At 38.8% G+C, this 20,019-nt stretch overlaps 1 protein-coding gene across 1 annotated transcript in view; it reads right to left on the bottom strand.

The window, feature by feature from the left end:
• Positions 1-20,019, bottom strand: part of LOC144959111 (uncharacterized) — an 84,840-nt gene that overhangs the window by 17,047 nt on the left and 47,774 nt on the right. Inside the window, exon 4 of the mRNA XM_078891533.1 lies at positions 4,831-5,427. Within this exon, the coding sequence (XP_078747659.1) occupies positions 4,831-5,427 (597 nt within the window). The remainder of the gene's footprint in view (positions 1-4,830; positions 5,428-20,019) is intronic.

The following is a 20,019-nucleotide window of genomic DNA, read 5'->3' on the forward strand; positions in this document are numbered from 1 at the left end:
AACGTTTAAGTTTACACATAGTTTTCTGTGTTGATTCTACTGATCAAGAGGTAGAACAGAGGGTATTTTACTTAACACATACCATCTATAGTAAAACCTGTGTAGTTTGCTGTTTCTACCAATCACTGCCATTGTTTACATTATGACGATTGTCCGAGAGGCGTGGTTATCTACCGGTTAATTGCATCGGAAAACCTGACGACACGATGTTGTATTTTTTTGTTTTTTGTTTTTTTTTCCCAATCATCTGTGTTAGAATTGTGAGTGATACTCAGGATCTTTGGGATGTTTACTCCGGGTGATAGGCAAGCACTTAAGGTGTCTATGGGGTCTCCTGTTTACGGTCAGCGGTTGATTTCAGGGCCAAAATATAGATAGAATGCGCTTGGCCAAGGAGTTCACAACATTGCCATCCGGAAGTATAACGGACCAACACACAAACTCTGTGTAATCATGAACTTTTATAGTCTGGTTAATACAGTTTAGTGAGAACAACTCACAAACGCGGATGGCAAAAACAATAACAAAGGCCTGAGTGACGTCATCTGCATACTATCTATACATTATTTCATATTTTCGAGTCAAAAGTAACTTAAATGTGTACTCGACTAGTTTTAACAAATATATTATGACAACTGACGTAATTTCCAATAGTGTATGCTCTGTATGTTGCTAGAACTGAAGACTTATACTGATAATTCGAAGTTGACGTCACTCAGGTCTTTGTTATTGTTTTATGCCATCCGCGCCGATGAGTAATTCTCACTAAATTGTATTAACCTGACTCTAAACGTTCATAGTTATACAGAGTTTTGTGTGTTTGTCCGTTATACTTCCGGATGGCAATGTTGTGAGCTTCTTCGCCAAGCGCAAACTAGCTATAAGACAATTGTTAAAAAGGCATCTGTGTCAATAGCTTGACAGGCATAGCAACAAGTGGTCACAATGGAACCATCAATTTTTGACAAGATAGAAGTCATCATTTGAATCAAGCAATGTTTGAAGCAACACCCTTTCAGACGATGTGCATACATTTGCAGGCCTGATAACCTAACACAATTAGGCCCTTAAAAAATAAAACATTGTTGTAATGGGCTTTATCTTTCATTTGTTTGAGAATGTATATTTCAATTGCAACAAAAGAGCCCATAGCAATTTGGGTTCTCGGACCAGCAAAGAAGTACACGTCATTTGCAGGCCATATTTTTTTCTCCAATATATCGCAGACTATCTGTATATATATATATATATATATATATATATATATATATATATATATATATATATATATATATATATATATGTGTGTGTGTGTGTGTGTGTGTTTGTGTGTGTATGTGTGTTTCGGCATGTTTTATTAATTATCCCATATAATATTTCATCACCAAGTACTAGATAAGCCTAACTGTGTACCAACTAGCATTCGTGATATCATCTCGATTATTGGTCGACAAGTACGTTTTTTCCATTCCACGGTGGATAAAAATAGTCCTTCCGAACCAATAGGCCGATAGATCCGGAGTTTATCCCTGTTCAAATGGTATGAAACAGGCAATTGCTTTCTATTCTTTGGATAGGACGCTTGTCTTGTCTATCGGAAAGTACTTTCCACCAAATCTAACAGAACCAGCTTCCCAATCACTGCGGGATGAACAGGAAGGTCAGAAGAAGAAAAAAGATCTCGACTGCACCCGAGATCGATCTTGGTCCATTAGCGTGTGAAGCAAGTGCTCTACCAACTGAACTATCGGGACCCCTTAAAGGTGGATAAAAGTAAAATGTGAAAAAAGTGCCCGAAGCATAACTAATGGGAGATATTCTGGTCGTGTGGTATGACATTCGCAGACCTGACTACAACCATGAAAAATTAGAAAAATTACGAAGTTTTGGCTGCTCCAATTTCAGAATGTCTAAACGCTAACCCACACCTGAGACTGATTCCGACGACCCGGCTACAGACGTCTGGCACGGACAAAATACTAGACTGTTTGCGTGAACGTGGCCGGTTAGAGATAGACGATTGGGATTGTTTGGAAAGCTTTAACCCTTTGCCCACATGTCATTATGATATCCGAAATGCTATTGTCGTCTACATCTACGCCAGAATAGAAAGAGAGGGTGGAGTCTAAGTTCTGGAAAGCGATACCCACCCACCTGTCAGTGGACAGAACTTTTATGATGAAATTAGGGCTCCATAAAGTGTTATATCATGGCAGGCTCCGCCCTCTCTTTCTATTCTGGCGTAGATGTAGACGACAATAGCATAATTTCGGATATCATAATGACAAGTGGGCAAAGGGTTAAAGCTTCCAAACAATCCCAATCTTCGTCTACCTCTAATCGGCCCCGTTCACGCAAACAGTCTACTAAGAATACAGAGAGGAGCCGCTAGACCTACCCATACCAAGCACCCGACGTCATCTGCCGTTTTTTTTTAGGTGCTTGGTATTGGTAGGTCTAACTGCTCTTCTCTTTATTCTTAGTATTTTGTCCGTGCCCGACGTCTTTATCCGGAAGATGGCAGAGGACGGCAGTGCCGGGTCGTTGGAGTCAGTCTCCGGTGTGGGTTAGCCAAAAGTCCTTAAAACTTCTTGAAAATGAAAGTTGAAGCGAGCTGACATAATTTTAATGATTTTGAAGTGTTATTAAATCCTTATGAGGGTAACTTGTTGATTTTAAAAGTTTTCTATAGCGACTACAAGTTTTATCTCGGAAAAATTACGAATTTACCATAACCGGTTTTATACAAGAATTATGGTGTGGTGGTGAGTGGTGGGGGTTGTCATTGGTGATGGTGGTGGTGGTGGTGGTGATGATGATGATGATGATGATGATGATGATGATGATGATGATGATGATGATGATGATGATGATGATGATGATTCTATACAAAAACATAAATTCCCTCTATTCATCCCCCAGGAGAAATGTGTCTTTAAGATCTATTCCAAGGGAAGACCGGAATAACCCAGGCGTCAAACGCAGTGCAGCGCCGCACGCAAAAAGAAGCTAGGCCGATGTGACTTGTTCAAGGCCACACAACGTGGCAAGGGTAAGAAGCCACGTCCGTACCTGAGCCACGATGCCCCAATGATGGTGATGATGATGATGAGGTTGAGGAGGAGGAGGAGGAGGTTGAGGAGGAGGTGGTGGTTGAGGAGGAGGAAGAGGAGGAGGAGGAGGAGGAGGAGGAGGAGGAGGAGGAGGAGGATTTTGATGGTATCAAAAAAGAAAATACATTTTTAGAAAATAAAAATTGAGCTTTTATTTGGCACAACATCTACAATATGTGGTCAAAGCGCATTACTCGGGGTTCCAAGCCTGCAACAACATTAATATAACTTGTAGGACAAGACATAAAGCCTGTGAGACGCTATTATCATATATATTTTTTTCTGGCTGAGACAACGCTATTACGAGTCAAGTACCCATTTACACCTGAGTGCAGCGAGAAATTGTGAGTATTGTGATTTTTTTTTCCAGAGAAATAATTGTGGATATTGTGATTTTTCCAAGGACTAAAGGGTGGGACTGAAACCAGGGAACTAACGACCCGAATTCAAGAGTCATACGTGTGTGTTTGTGTGTGAGTACTATATGTATGTACAGTGTGTATATGGATGTGTGTGTGTGTGTGAGTGTGTGTGTGTGTAATTGGATGCGTGTGAGCCTTTGTCCGTATGTCCGAATCTGCAGTGTGTAATGTTTTTTTTACTGATGGTCAATGTGAAGCGCTTCGAAGCTTCGGCATAAGCGCTATATAAATGTACTTTATTTATTATTATTATTATTATTATATCATCATCATCATCATCATCATCATCATCATCATCATCATCATCATCATCATCATCATCATCATCATCATCATCATCATCATCATCATCATCATATATTATTTATTATTATTATTATTATTATTATTATTATTATTATTATTATTATTATTATTATTATTATTATTATTATTATTATTATTATATTATTATTATTATTATTATTATTATTATTATTATTATATACAACAGAATCACAAAGCCGCACAACTAAGCTTAAGTTGCGGCAATGTGGTCTAATGGTATAACAGTCCCCATTCTGATCTAAAGGTCCTGGTTTCGAGTACAGCTCTCAGCAGCGCATGGTTAAGTCCTTCACATTCTCCCACCGAATTCAACTGTAAAATTATGTGTACCCGGTAATTAACCGCGTTTTTTTTCTGTCGGGGAAAAAAAATATTGTAATATCGCCTAACAGGTGTTATGTCTTGTCCTGTATGTGAACCCTATTATAATTATATAATAATAGTTGTTTATTTTTGTTATGCTCACGGGATGTGGTGAGCATGTATCCGTAGTTTTCCCGGGTTACTTTTACCCCATGCCTATTTATTACATTTTTATGAGACAAATTATTATAGGCAAAGTATCAAAGCTAATGTTTTTAGTTTTTGCATGCTAATGATATTTGAATAAAACTATCAATGCACATACATGCACATTTTTAATACATATGTTTCCAATTTTGAAATTTAGCAAAATCTCTAGGATTGAGTGAGTTAAGTGTTGCTGGAAGTTGGTCAGTGAACCTTTGTAAAGCGCTTTGTGTACGTTTAGTAGATATTGTTCTGTATGAAAGCTCAAGTTTTTAAATATAATAATGGCAATAATTAGAATTGTAAGTATAGCGACGACAAACAACAAGAACAATAACAGCAACAACAACAACAACAACAACAACAACAGCAACAACAACAAAAACAACAACAGGAATAATAACAACAACAAAAACAACAACAACAACAACAGCAAAAACCAATTAACGATTACCTACCTTGGTCTTCCTGAGACAAACAATGAGCATCCCTATGACAACAGCCACTGTCATACAAAAACTCTGTATTCCGAGCGGTATTCCTCGCACTATGAAATTAAAAGCTACGATCGTCTCCCTTTCTTCCTGGTCCGCTGTATCCGGAGACCCCTCTGCGGACGTCTGTCTCATGGCGGACATATTCACGTTGAAAGCGACCACATCATCTCCCGAGTCCAGTGAAGTAGGGATTTTATTGGACGACGAGAGCGAAGAGAAAGAAGATTGACGACCTGACGTTATGTTAATTTTCCCAAGGGGAACGCAGTGAAAGTTTTGGTGATATTTTAAGTTGTGTGATTGACTGTTGCTGTTGTTATTGTTGTGAACTCCGTTGATAAAGTTTAAATAACTTTCCTCAACGTCAATACCGTTGAAAAAGTTCGTGTTGTATTTTGTGTTGTTAGTTCCAGTGGCGGCAGCAGAAGCACCGCCGGTAGAACCGGAAGTAAACTGGGCTTGACCGGAAGACGAAGAGGACTGTGGTAACACATATCCCGGCTTGCAGACACATCTATAACTTCCGACTGTAAATTTTTGAGACGGGATGTTCTCACACTGTGGATTAGAGATAAATGAAATGAAAGAGGGAATTTAGATCATATTAATAATTATCTAATACCGTGAAATGATTTGTCAAAATACTTTAGAATTAATTATATTATTTGAGACACGAGCGGCGTAGTTGTAATAGTGCTACACTTGTCCGCAAAAGGTCAAATGGATTTGTTGTTTGTTTGTTTTGTTTTGTTGGTTTTTTTTTTTTTTTTTTTTGGGGGGGGGGGGGGGGGGGGGCTTTTCTTTGTAAATTCTATTTTCATTTTTTTTTCATGTGAGAGAGATGCTATTTATTTTTCTTATAAATCACCTCCCTATTACATAATTGATTCTTCCAGCGTTGCTAAGGATTAACCAATTGGAATATCTTTATTTATTCTTTTTACCAGTTAGCCAGTTCCATGTATCTGTTTATATTGACTGGCAACGAATAAGTCTGTCAGAATCAAATACTCAATACGAACGAGAGATGAGAAGATGGCTTTGTTAGAGTTCGTCTTCGGTGCTTCATTCATCGTGTTTTGTTGACAAAGGGGTAAACCCCAAACGTCCACATCATTTAGAATTCGTTAATCAAACCGATGTCTCCATTCCATATGGCTAATGTTATAATTTACCTTATCTAAATACCACTTATCCCAATTATGTCATCAGAACAATGGAAAAGTGTCAAAGTCAAAATGCACCTCACCCAAACCCTCCTCCTTCTCCCCCTCCCTTGGCCATGGGAATCGCCAGAGAACCACAATGTAACCAGATTCATTTGCGCGCACCTACAGAACAGAGTTTCTGCAATGACAGAAACTTTATGAAGGACAACAGACAAAGCCGAAATGACTCTGCTGACCCGATGACGTCTTCGCCAAACAAGCAGCTTCGGCAGAAGATCAAGGGGAAGGCCACGAGGAACATGGAGAAGAATTAAAGAAGCGGATATACAGAGAAGTGGTAAGACATGGAACGAGATAAAAACAAAATTAGCTCAGGATAGAGAAGGATGGAAACTTTGTCTGTGCCCTATACCGTGACCCAGGGTGAAAAAGGCAATGATGATGATGATGATGATGATGATGATGATGATGATGATGATGATGATGATGATGATGACAGAACCAATTACCGGACAAATTTTATCGTTGATGGCTAAAAGAAGATTCGTCACGATCTAGCTCTACGTTAATTTCCACAATACAGGAGTGTAATAATTAAAATAGACGAGTCTGCAATGGCCTTTAATTCTCCGCAAATGTTGCAGGTTCTCTATTTGTAAATCGAAAAAAAAAAGAAGAACAAAAACAAAAACAAAACAAAAAACACTTTATAATATATATATATAAATTTTCTCTCTGTGTTATAAAAAGCCGAACTGCAGCGAGTGATGGGTCGATCTTGTCGATAAAAAATCGATATATACGAGCCTTTTTCATGTTGTACGAGACTCACTCTTTTATCTACACAAATTTATCAATAATCTTTTATTATAGGACACAGATTAACCAATACAACACTGACGTTCGATGCCATTGCCCTCACCCCCCCCCCCTCCCTCCCACCTTCCACCCACACCCCCCCCCCTCCCTCCCTCCCACCCACCTCTCCCTTCCCATATCTTTCTTCCCGCACGGACATTGATCGGGAGGAGATTGGAGAAGGGTAGGGTGGGGACTGGGGGGGGGGGGGGGCGGGGGTTTAGAACTACTAAATTAATAAACGACTTGGTATATACAGCATTAAACCAACCTTTGTGAAATAATAGAGAATCGTGTATCATGTACGGCTATGGGGTCCAGTTGTATGGAGCTCGCATTCGAATCGGAAAGTCAAGATTTCGAGCCCCGCTCCGACTCTGAGCGGCGCATAGTTGAGTTCTTGGAAAAGGCTCCATACTCACATTATCTCACAGTAAGTACTCATGTTTGAAATGAGTACCTGACCGTGAAAAGCGTTGTGTCTGTCGATTAAAATTGTAATATCGCCTAACAGACGTCATTTCAAGTCCTACCGTGTTGACTGTAGATGTGAGCTAGGGACAACACCTTGTAAAGAGCTTTGAGCACGCGTAGTGAGTGGATATTGTTCAATATAAACGCTCTAGTATAAATGTGACCCCTCGTCTCAAAACGGTCTTATATCGGGATGGACCAGATACCAAAAAGTCAAATTATAGTTAAAGTGGTCAAAAATATAAAACGTTGGTATGTAGCACAGTAAAATATGATATTCCTTCTCCTATATAAAGCATATAAACTCAACCTAGACATTATATTTCTGGCTACAAATTCCATTTTCAGCATCTTAATCATTCCGACTTAATACCGTTTTGAGACGAGGGGTCACAGTTGATAAAAGATGAAGTGACAAGGATTTCAAACCGCCAGGTCTGGCGCTGTGTATTTGGGTATGGCACGTTGCTCACACAATCCCATTCAATCCCATTCAACTCAAGAGTGAAAGAGTTAATCGCTAAAGCCAGTGGTGGCGTATATTATCTTGTATGAAAGTGATTCCACAAATGACTCATAGAATGTGACTTATACTGTTATAAAATCATAATTTAGATATGAACTGCTTTATAAATACATGAAGCTTAGCAAATCGCTGGACTTGGTGTGTCCCTAATTTTCTTTTTTTTTTTTAAATGGAGCTTTTATATATCGCATTATCCACTAACAGGGCTCAAAGCGCGTTACAAGGGGTACCTGGCCAACACTTAACACTTATGACGGGACATGACGCCTGTTAGGTGATATAACATTTTTATCGGACGCTGTTAACGGCCAGGTACTCATTTTACACATGAGTACGGTGAGAGAATATGATTAAAGATCCTTTTCCAAGGACTCAACTATATGCCGAGCGAGTTTCGAACCTAGGACCTTCCGATCCGAAAGCGAGTGTCATACTACAAGACCACATAGCCGCACAAGATTCACCGCAGGTTTCAGTTTTTTGGGGGTTTTTTGTTTGTTTTTTTTTAAGGGTTTTACGGCACTTGCAACACATTTAGGTTATATCAGCGCCAGTAAAATGGAAGAAAATTGGATAGTAATAAGTTCTAGAATTACAATTAAAGCACCCAAGAAAAAGTAAGACATAGGGGAACTGGGAACAAATAGGGATCAGATGTAGATTCCAAGAGCATACCATCAATGTACTTAGTTTGAGATCACCTATAAGTCTCATCCGGACACAAACACAAAATCCAACAATGAGGAATACACTCAAATGCTTATATTATACATTCAAAATAACAAATATAATAATACATAACAGAGAGATGATTTACAAGGAAAAAAATATCATCCAGAGAGATGATTTAAAGGAAAAAAATATCATCTCCTAATACAATAAATAAGCATTTGACTGTTTCACTACCAGCTAGGACTCCGGCCAGGGCCAGGATAAAACCAAGTAATCCCATTCCAAGACAAAGACAGAAAGCATGTTGGAAAACAGATATAAGGGGATAGAAGACACAGTATGCCCACTATGGGAGTGGTTTCAGAGTGATGGAATCTCATATTCTGCCTGCATAAATGCTGAGTAAAGATCAGCCATCTTCGGTCTTTTATGCGTTATCATAAGACTCTGCCTATAGAGTATGTGGTAAAGACTAAGGGAGTTAATTTTTGACATTTTACACGGCTCATTCCCTTGAATACGGTACACATTTCTCACACTACAATGTTATAACGATCGACCCAATCAGCAAAGTCCGGTCCGCATTCGTGCACGGTCGCGAACCCGCCCGGTAGCATCGTCACAACACACCGTTCAACTAGATGCTCTGCCGTTTCGGGTTCTTGCCCACATCGGGTACATGTAGGACAGGTGGAAAGTCCCCACTGGTGAAGCGCACTTGCTTCAAAATGGCGACCGATGCTTTCAACATAATGGAAACTGCATCGAAAACACGCTACTAAAAAAGTTATGCCACTTTCTGATTTAATATATATCTGACTCATTGTGTATGCATTTTCCCGAATTCTCCTTCCTGTTTTCTGGCAAGATAGACTCAAGACTGTCTGAAATGGAAGGGCGCCAACTAACCAATATTTTTTATTTACCAATCAAAACATGGAATTTGTGACACACCTTCACACGACGTGCTAAGACAAACATTGGCGGTGGTTTATAAACAATAACGAGAATGATATAGATAGAATGCGCTTGGCCAAGGAGTTCACAACATTGCCACCCGGCAGTATAACGGACCAACACACAAAACTGTGTGTAACCATGAACGTTTATAGTCTGGTTAATACAGTTTAGTGAGAATTACTCATAAACGCGGATGGCAAAAACCAATAACAAAGACCCGAATGACGTCAACTTAATTCTATCTGTAGATAGTTCGAAGTTGACGTCATTCGGGTCTTTGTTATTGTTTTTTTTTTTGCCATCCGCGTTTATGAGTAATTCTCTCTAAACTGTATTAAAGTGAGTATAAACGATCATGGTTACACAAGGTTTTGTGTGTTGGGTCGTTATACTTCCGGATGGCAATGTTGTGAGATCCTTAGCAAAGCGCATACTATCTATATCCACCTCTCTCTCATCCTAAGAGTTGCACATGGTAATGTGTGTTGGTAAGATTCATCTGGCGTGCAGAGCTGCTGGTGAACAATCTCCTTTAACGCATCGAAACGACATAAAACCACTTGGAGTAGTCGAAAATAGGGGTTCAGTTTACTGCACGATATTAATGCTATGTATTTAGGCAAAATACTACAAACATCCGCCAGCTGGATAAAACTTACCAACAAACAAAACTATAGATAGAATGCGCTTGGCGAAGAGGGCTCATAACATTGCCACCCGGAAGTATAACGGACCAATACACAAAACCGTGTGTAACCATGACCGTTTATAGTCTGGTTAATACAATTTAGTGAGAACTACTCATAAGCGCGGATGGCAAAAACCAATAACAAGACCTGAGTGACGTCAACTTCGAACTATCTATAGTTTTATTGATATAATTTATAGTGATAACTAATCACCAACACGGCTGCCCTAAAATAATAACGACCTGACGTCAATTTCGTTCTCCCTATAGCTATAGCTACCACTACTACGAACACACGGAGATATCTTCTCAGCGTTTTCAGCAGCAATCAGTTGACAATGAATCAATAATCATTATTACCCGATATTATTAGCTTAAACCCCCGCGGTAACCGTGGTATCCTCTTACTTAATCATATCCAATAATAGAACGCCATATTCTGACGTGCTCTGAATAATAATAATAATAAAAAAAAACACGTATTGAAAAATTTGGCCAGAAAACTCGTCCTTCAATATATCGATGGATTAAAATTACCTTTATCTTAGCAAAAAGTGTTAAACATCGGGCTTGCAAAGTCCCAGGTCTGAGAGTAATTCCCAATGTTAAGATCATTTCAATTGATTGACACTTGCAGGACGAGTATTCAGGCCAATTTTTTTTTTTTTATATAGAAATGGCTTGTTTTTCTTCTTTCTTTCAGAGCATGACAATATTGATCATCGATATAGATAGTTCGAAGTTGACGCCATTCAGGTCTTTGTTATTGTTTTTTTTTTTTGCCATCCGCGTTTATGAGTACTGCTCACTGAACTGTATTAACCTGACTATAAACGTTCATGGATACACACAGTTTTGTGTGTTGGTCCCTTATACTTCCGGATGGCAATGTTATGTATGAGCTTCTTAGCCAAGCACATGCTATCTATAGATGATAGAAACAACACATCATAATTATTGGCTTTGATGGAAGAAACTACACATGGTAAACATCGGCATTGAGGGGGAGAGAAATGATCCATGATAATGGTCTATAATATTGATAGGAGGTCGTCAACGTATAGATAGAACGAAGATGACGTCACTCAAACCTTTGTTATTGTATTTTGCCATCCGCGTTTGTGAGTGATTTTCACTAAACTGTATCAACCACACTATAAAAGTTCATGGATACACACAGTTTTGTGTGTTGGTCCGTTATGCTTCCGGATGGCAATGTTATGAGCTTCTAAGTCAAGTGCATTCTATCTATACTTCCGGATGGCAATGTTATGAGCTTCTAAGTCAAGTGCATTCTATTTATACTTCCGGATGGCAATGTTATGAGCTTCTTAGCCAAGCACATGCTATCTATAGATGATAGAAACAACACATCATAATTATTGGCTTTGATGGTGGGGGGGGGGGGGGGGGGGGGGGGAGAAATGATCCATGATAATCGTCTATAATACTGATAGTATAGGAGGTTGTCAACGTATTGTATGGACAAACAACACATAATTATTGGCTTGTTTTTTGTTTGTTTGTTGCTTTAGGTCTCTTCCAACACAATTGAGGTTATATGAGAGACCGCTGAAACAAAAAAAAACGAGCAATCTAACAAAAATAGTACAAATGTAAATCAAAATCATAACCTAAAGATATCATAAGCTAAATTATAAATAACCAAGAACAAACAGGCAGAAGATTTACAGAAAAAAAAATATCCCCTGTCAAAAATACAATCACAAACCAAAGAAGCAGGATAGGCTAGTAAAGAGAAGAAGAAACGACATCACTATCGGATCGTACACCCATGCGAACATCATAGGTATACGATTCAAGGGTGATGCTCCCATCCAACCACCCGCTTATTGGCTTGCATTATAGCAACATACACAATATATTATGAACACTGATATTAATGAGAGAAACACCAAATTATAATCATTGACGGTCATGAGAGAAACGAACATAATATTATCATATTTATTGTTTGTTTTGTTTTACGACTTTTACCGCGCTTGCGACACATTCAGCTCGTTTAAAAATAATAAAAATTGAGCTTTATATAGCGCAATATCCACTAAATGTGCTCAAAGCGCTTTACAAGGGGTCCCTGGTCAACAGCAACATTTAACATATAGGACGGGACATGCCGCCTGTTAGGCGATATTACAATTTTTCGGACAAAGACAACGCTGTTAACGGCGAGATACTCATTTTACGCCTGAGCACGGTGAGAGAAAGTGAGTAAAGAGCCTTTTCCAAGGACTCAACTGTGCGTCGAGCGCGAGGCTCGAACCCAGGACCTTCCGATCCGAAAGCGAGTGTCATACAACAAGACCACAGAGTCGTTTAAGTATTTAAGCACCCGTAAAAGGACAGACATCGGGATAATAACAAAAAGGCTAGATTTTTTTAAACGACACCATAGAATTTAAGACACATAGGAAAGGTTCAATTATGGAACACATGTAGATTCTAAGAACACACTATCAGAGTACCTAGTTTGAGATCAACTAAAAGTCATCGAGTTATGAGGGAAACAACACATCATAATCATCAAGTTATGAGGAAAACAACACATCATAATAATCGAGTAATGAGGGAAACAACACATCATAATCACCTGGTTATGAGAGAATCAACACATCATAATCATCTAGTTATGAGAGAAACAACACATCATAACCATCGATGTTGATGAGAGAGACAGCACATCACATTCATCAAGTTATGAGAGAAACAACACATCATAATCATCGAGTTATGAGAGAAACAACACATCATAGTCATCGATGTTGATGAGAGGAAACAACACATCATAATCATCGGCTTATAAGAGTAACACCCCATCGATATTATGAGAGAAACGACACATCCAATTCATCATATTGGTGGGAAAAAAACAAACAAAACAATTCGCTTTATAGATTTCACAAAACAGCCCATCATAATCATCGACTTAAATGGGTGAAAACAACACAACACAATCGTCAACGTTAATTAACGATACAACACACCTTAATAATTATCGACGATGGTGAGAGCAAAAAACAAAGCAACACATCATATTATTCATCGACAGTTATATGGTGGGATAAACCACACATCATAAACATCAATAATGAACAATGATACTGGTTGCATCAGATCTATTAAATCACTTATTATTTAACTAGTGCACTCGTGTCGAAATTCCATTAACATCTCATCTAACGTACGTGGGAAAAACCCAATTGTATCACAATTTTTAAAATACGTTCAGGATCTGGAAGGCCGATAAATTCGGCTGGAAAGCATGTATGGAAGAAGGCTACGGTACGGCTTTTACTTAACCTCGATTCAAAACATTTTGCTATCTTTGAGGTACCAAATCCATTTTAAAGTTTTTAAAAATTGAGATTTCATATAGCGCAATATCCATTGAATGAGCTCAGAGTCTTTTACAATATAATATGACCCTCACATTGGAAATAAATCTCAATCCTGGGACCTCCCGAGGTCTTCCTTAAAGTCCCAGGTTTGAGAATTTCTTTTGTTGTTGCTGTTGCCAAGATGAGATTCATTTAAATCGATCGATATAATTTGAAGGACGAATTTTCTGGCCAAATTGTTAAATACATAACTTTCCAGAAAACTATTAAACTGGTTAAATAATTCAGAAACCACGACACTCTGTTGATGCCAGCGATAGCTGTCGATACACACAATGTACTAATCCAAAACTACACACCACATGGGATTCGATTTTTATCCAGCAACCCCCCCCCCCCCTTTCTTCTTTTTCCACACAAAAAAAAAAAAGGAAAAATCTTGAGCTGTTATAGAGCGAAATATCCATTAAACGTGCATAAAGCTCTTTACAAGGGGTCCCAATACAACAACAGCACCTAACATGTAGAACTAGACATAACACCTGTTAGGCGATTATACATTGTTTTTTTTTTTCGGACAACGACAATGCTGTTAACGGCCAGGTACTCATTTTCCACCTGAGACACTTGGGATTCGATTTTTTTCTAGCAACCCCCCCCCCCCCCCCCCCAACCACCAATACAGTATATTTATTAAACTTGGCAAGAATTAACTTCAGGTTTAGTTATTGTTGCTTGTAAGCTTTCGAAATTTTTTGTTTCTACTTCGAACTGAAATAGAGTCACTGTAATTTTTTCCGGTATTGTTTCTAGCACCTTATAGATAGTATGCGCTTGGTTAAGAAACTCACAACATAGCCATCCGGAAGTATAACGGATCAACACACAAAACTATGTGTAATCTTGAACGTTTATGGTCTGGTTAATGCAGTTTAGTGAGAATTACTTACAATTACAAACGCGGATGGCAAAAGGCAATTGAGTGACGCCAACTTCATACTATCTATAGATCGTTCGAAGATGACGTCACTCGGGTCTTTGTTATTGTATTTTGCGATCCGCGTTTATGAGTAGTTTTCACTATAGATAGTATGCAGATGACGTCACTCAGGCCTTTGTTATTGTTTTTATCATCCGCGTTTGTGAGTTGTTCTCACTAAACTGTATTAACCAGACTATAAACGTTCATGGTTACACAGAGTTTGTGTGTTGGTCCGTTATACTTCCGGATGGCAATGTTGTGAACTCCTTGGCCAAGCGCATTCTATCTATTCACCAGACTAAAAAAGTTCATGGTTACACAGAGTTTGTGTGTTGGTCCGTTTTACTTCCGGATGGCAATGTTGTGAACTCCTTGGCCAAGCGCATACTATCTAGAGAGCTGAGCCGGTGTTACCAATACTTAGCTTCTATAACCAGGACAAATCATTCGTTTGGACAGAAAAATAAATAAAAACTTACCGCTTACCGTCAAAAGCAGTTTAGATTTGAAGCTACATTTGTTTTCTATCAAAAAACATTCGGTACTAGACAATCCTTGATGAATTTCAAAAGTTGTGTTTGAAATTATATCCTAAATATTTTCATCATTCATTCCTCGCGAAATCGTGTTTTTTTTTTCGTCTGTCCAATGGTTGGTGCCCCCTAGTGCCAATGGCCAAGTGCCCTGCCGCCTGCCGCGCAAAACAAAGGTTTTTAAAAAAGTTTATTGAGAAAAAGATACGGAAAAAAGTGTCCCTAGATAGGTATGCAATTTGGTGCATTAGTGCATTAAAAATTGGTGCGCAAAATTAGTTCGTAGCGGATGCAAGACTGTGTGTGTGTGTGTGTGTGTGTGTGTGTGTGTGTGTGTGTGTGTGTGTGCGTGTGTATGTGTGTGTGTGTCTCTTTCTTTTTTTTTTTTTTTTTTTTTTTTTTTTTTTTTGGGAGTGCCTACGTACACGGTAACGGGGCATCTAGCCTCAGGATCTACGTACATGTAAACTGGTTTACCGTTGCAACACAAGCAATAGATGGTCCTCGCTGTCGTGACCGCGCGCGCTCGTGTGTGTGTGTGTGTGTGTGTGTGTGTGTGTGTATGTGTGTGTGTGTGTGTGTTATTTAAAAAAAATAAAAACAATTTTAACCATTAATGGCGAGATTCCATCTTACACTCCCCAAACTCCAGATCTTAGTCTTAATGTTATCATTAAAAGACAAGCTTTGCGATTTATAGTTTAATTGAAGCCCGAGTCGAAATATACTCTTACTACTGCTCTCTTGGTGGAAACGATCTATTCTGCATAAGCCATCTGGAGAAAAAAATCAGTGTCACTGTAAAAGGTTAAAATTTCACGAAGTACGCACCGTGAACACCGCTGTAACAATCCTTTGATCTACGTCATCAGGCAACCCATTGTTTCTTTCATCTTTTCCCATTCCCCCTTACTATCCCCCATCCCCCACCCATCTCTCTCTCTCTCTCTCTCTCTCTCTCTCTCTCTCTCTCTCTCTCTCTCTCTCTCTCTCTCTCTCTCTCTTGTCATAGTGTTATCCCTTCCCCTTCCCATCTCAATGTAAAATGAAAACGTTCTGTTGTTTGCAGATACATGTATGATTGTTTTGTTTTTTCTCTCTCACTCGGCTAGGATTAAAAACCAAGACATCAGGTAATTGGTGTCTAATGCCAAAGTATAGATTCTCTCTTTGGCCAATTTAGTCACGCATGTGGCAGCCCAGCTATTTATTATGTTCTGCCTATAACACACAATAAGTGGGATTTTGGGGGTGGGTACGAAAGAAATCAAGGTCATAAGTAACCGTGCACAAGAGCTGTATAGGGAATTGGTTTCTGGGGGTCTTGCAAATACCAAATATTTTATAGAAAGCTCTTTCGAACTCCAAGACGTCTGGTTTGTTTTGCTATCTTGGAACAAACGAAACAGAGATGTCTTGATGTGTGACCTAGTTGTCTGATTTTGTGACCTGGATGTAAGGTTTTGTGACCTTGATGTTTCCTTTTGTGTGTGCAAGCCATGCGGGTAAGTACAGCGATAGCTTGCCAGTTGAGGAAAAAAAAAGGAAGAAGCAGCGTATCCGCATTTGAAAAACAAAACAAAAAAACCTGAAAAAACAAAACAACTTAACCTTTTAAAGGCGAATATCAATCTTACTTGGACCAAAAATAAAATCTTACCGTTTTCATCAAAAGACAAAAAACAAATTACAATTTAAGAATTTGAGCTTTTATAGAGGGCAATATCCACCCAACGTGCTCAAAGCGCTTTTTATCAATATTCTTACTGCTCTTATGGTGGAAACGTTTTTTTTTTTTTCTGCGTTAAAAAAAATATATAATGAAGACTATTATTTGAAAACAAAAAAAATCAGTGTCACTGGCAAAGGGTTAATTGCAGTACTCCTGCATCCTGTGAGACTCCTACGGCACTTGCTAATCATAAAAAGGAAATAGCAATCAACAATACTAAGGTGAAAAAAAAAGAAGAAAAAAAAAGGTGGGGGGGGGGGGGGGGGGAGCAAATCCAGTCGCAATGCAACCTTTTAGCGGCGAAATTCGATCTTTGACCTAACACCAAATCTTCTATCATCAAAAGACAAGTAACGGCAAAACGATTATAGACAATTGAAGTCCGAGTTGCGATAGTCTGACTGCTCTCTTGGTGGAAACGCTGTATTCCCCGTTAACAATAATAAAGATAAAAGCAAACTATTATCTAAAAGCAAAAAATTAGCTTCGCCGTTAAGGGGTTAAGAACACCTGCAACTGCTGCCAGCATCCTTGAGATGCTCTACGTCACACAAGGTCACCAAGCGACACGTCTCCCTTTTGTCTTCATGCAACACCCCCCCCCCCCCCCCCTCTCTCACTCTCACGGTGGTGGTGGCGGTGGATAAAAAAGGCCTTTTTTTTTTTATTCAATCAACTTGACTGCTGGTGGACCCTAGGCCTCTCTACAAGTCCAAGAAATAATACTCACTTTTTCTCTGCTCCAACGAAAATATCTACCCCGTACCGGTCTAATTATTTGTAGCAGACGACAAATTTCTCAAAACGGTCACGTGACACGGTAAAAACAACACAGGAAGTCCATGAAAGCTTATTTACGGCATTTCCTTTGAACCGTGTAAACAACAAGATTTCGTTTTCATTCGACTCAACGGGTCAGATTGGCCGGTATTTTTTTAACGAACTAAAGTTCTGAAAAATCAAAATGTTTCTTAGAAAGTTGAAAGATGCTAGTTTTTGAAACAGAGGTAGGTTTTAAAAAAAAATCTTTATATTTTACGTGAATGCATGCTCAAGGCGAGTTGGACGTGCAGCGGAGGTTGGTCGGCCAAAGGCGAGGCTCTCTATATATTATTTTTGACCAATCCATTGTAATACGTGTAGCTTATTCGAGATATATTCTCTAACATTGGGGCTTTAAATGTCTACTCACCTTTGGCTTATATTTTCAATGTGTATATATACTCGTGCTAGAACACATGAAATAACCCACCGCTCCCGAGTTTTGTTTTGAAAGTTCCATTAAGAATACTATAATATTAAGTTGACGTCACTCGGAGTTTTGTAATTGTTTTCAGGCTGTCAGTTGGGTGATTAGTTCTCAAATTCTCTCAATCGGATATTCACCGTTAAAGTGTTACACACAGTTTTGTGTGTTGGTGCGAATCATCTGGCGGGCACAACTGCTGAATATGTTACTTAAACGCATACCATCAATGCAATTATCATCATTATGTCAAATAATATTGTTTTTGAGGCTGACCCATTCAGCGTGGCCTTCGTAAAGTTATGGCCCGATACGAAATCCAAAAGGACTGGCAATTTGACGTCATTATTTGGTCAGTATCAGCGTAGCCATCGTTTTGTTATGGCCTGACACTGAAATCCAAAGGACTGGCAATTTGACGTCATTATTTGTTGTTTTTTTTTGCACCGCCTAGTGAGTTGTCGTTAGTAGAGCTCATGGAAACAAGTCATTTCATTGGTTGAACTATTGAATTCAACTCACGATTTGTTTTCTTTTGTGGCAAAAGACTGGCATTTTTTGGTCAGTATCAGGCCATAACTTTACGAAGGCCACGCATTCGGCCGCTTGACATGTACTAAAGGTAGCTATAGATTACTCGGGTATTTTTTATTGCTTTTTTGCCATCCGCGTTTATGAGTAGTTCTCACTAAACTGTATGAACTAGGCTATAAAAGTTCATAGTTACACATAGTTTTGTGTGTTTATCCGTTTTACTTCCGGATGGCAATGTTGTGAGCTTCTTGGCCAAGCGCACACTATCTATTGACTCGATCGTTTCTCTCCATAATACGCTTACGTCACTTCCCTCGTAATGACGCATAGTAACTAAGTAAGGGGTTTCTAAAAAAACGGAAAAATTTCCGGTTTTTAAAAAATTTTGGGAGCCCAACGCCCCCGGCAACGCGGCCCCTTTTTTAAAACCCCAAAAAAAAGCTTTAAAATTTTTAAAAAACTTCATAAACCCCAAAATTTTTTACCCCCTTCCTTTTTCCCTGTAAACAGAATGGTAAAAAAGGTAAAAAATGATAAAATTTTTAAGGGGGTTTTTTTTTCCTCTGGAACCCGCTTTTTTGCCCCCCGGGAGAAATATTTTTTTAGGGGGCCGTCCCCCCAATTTTTCCCCTATTTTAGAGCCGGTGTTTTAAGTCGAATGCGTCTTTAAAAAAAGGAAGGGGACTTAAACGATTCCTGAACCCCCCTTTTGCGCACGCCCAAAAAATTTACTTCCCGGACAAGCTTTATAAATCTGATTTTTGGTTTTGATTTTTATACATTTCGGGATACAAAAGGGGGTGAAAAAGTTTTTTGCCGGGCATGAAGAATAAAAAAACCCCAAATTTTCTTTGTTTAAAACCAAAACCCCCCCCCCCCTGGGGGTTGTTAGGGGGACGTCCCCATTAGACTATTGAATTCCAATTTTTAAATGATTTAAAAATATTGGGGTTTTTAGGGGGGGGTTTGGGATGACAAAACCCCCCTTGTTCTCCCCAAACCAAATAAATTAAACCAACACTTAAAGTTTCCCTGAAACGTTTAAAATTAATCCCCCAAACCCGGGTTGGTAAACAAAAAAACAAAAAAGGGCGTGACTGGCTTTAATTTCCCTTCCCGTAGAGTTTACCAAAATATTTTTTGGGGAAAAAATCCTCCAACACCCGGCCAACCAAAAAGCCCTACCCAAAAACAAAAGGGGGGTTTATAATTTAGGGGCACACTAATAAACCAAAATGGTCATCTAAAAAAAATTAACAAAGAGCTGATGACGTCAATTTTTTTCCCTTTTAATAGATAACGAAGTTGACGTAAATCGGGTTTTTGTAATTGTTTTTTTTTGGTTTTTTTTTTCCCATAAAACTTTTATGAGAAAATACTAAACAAAACTGAAATTAAAAGATAAAAAAGTGTAATG

The sequence above is a fragment of the Berghia stephanieae genome, chromosome 13 (genome assembly GCF_034508935.2).
Source record: "Berghia stephanieae isolate SIO BIC M18660-M18661 chromosome 13, UCSD_Bste_1.3, whole genome shotgun sequence".
Classification (NCBI taxonomy): Eukaryota; Metazoa; Mollusca; class Gastropoda; order Nudibranchia; family Aeolidiidae; genus Berghia; species Berghia stephanieae.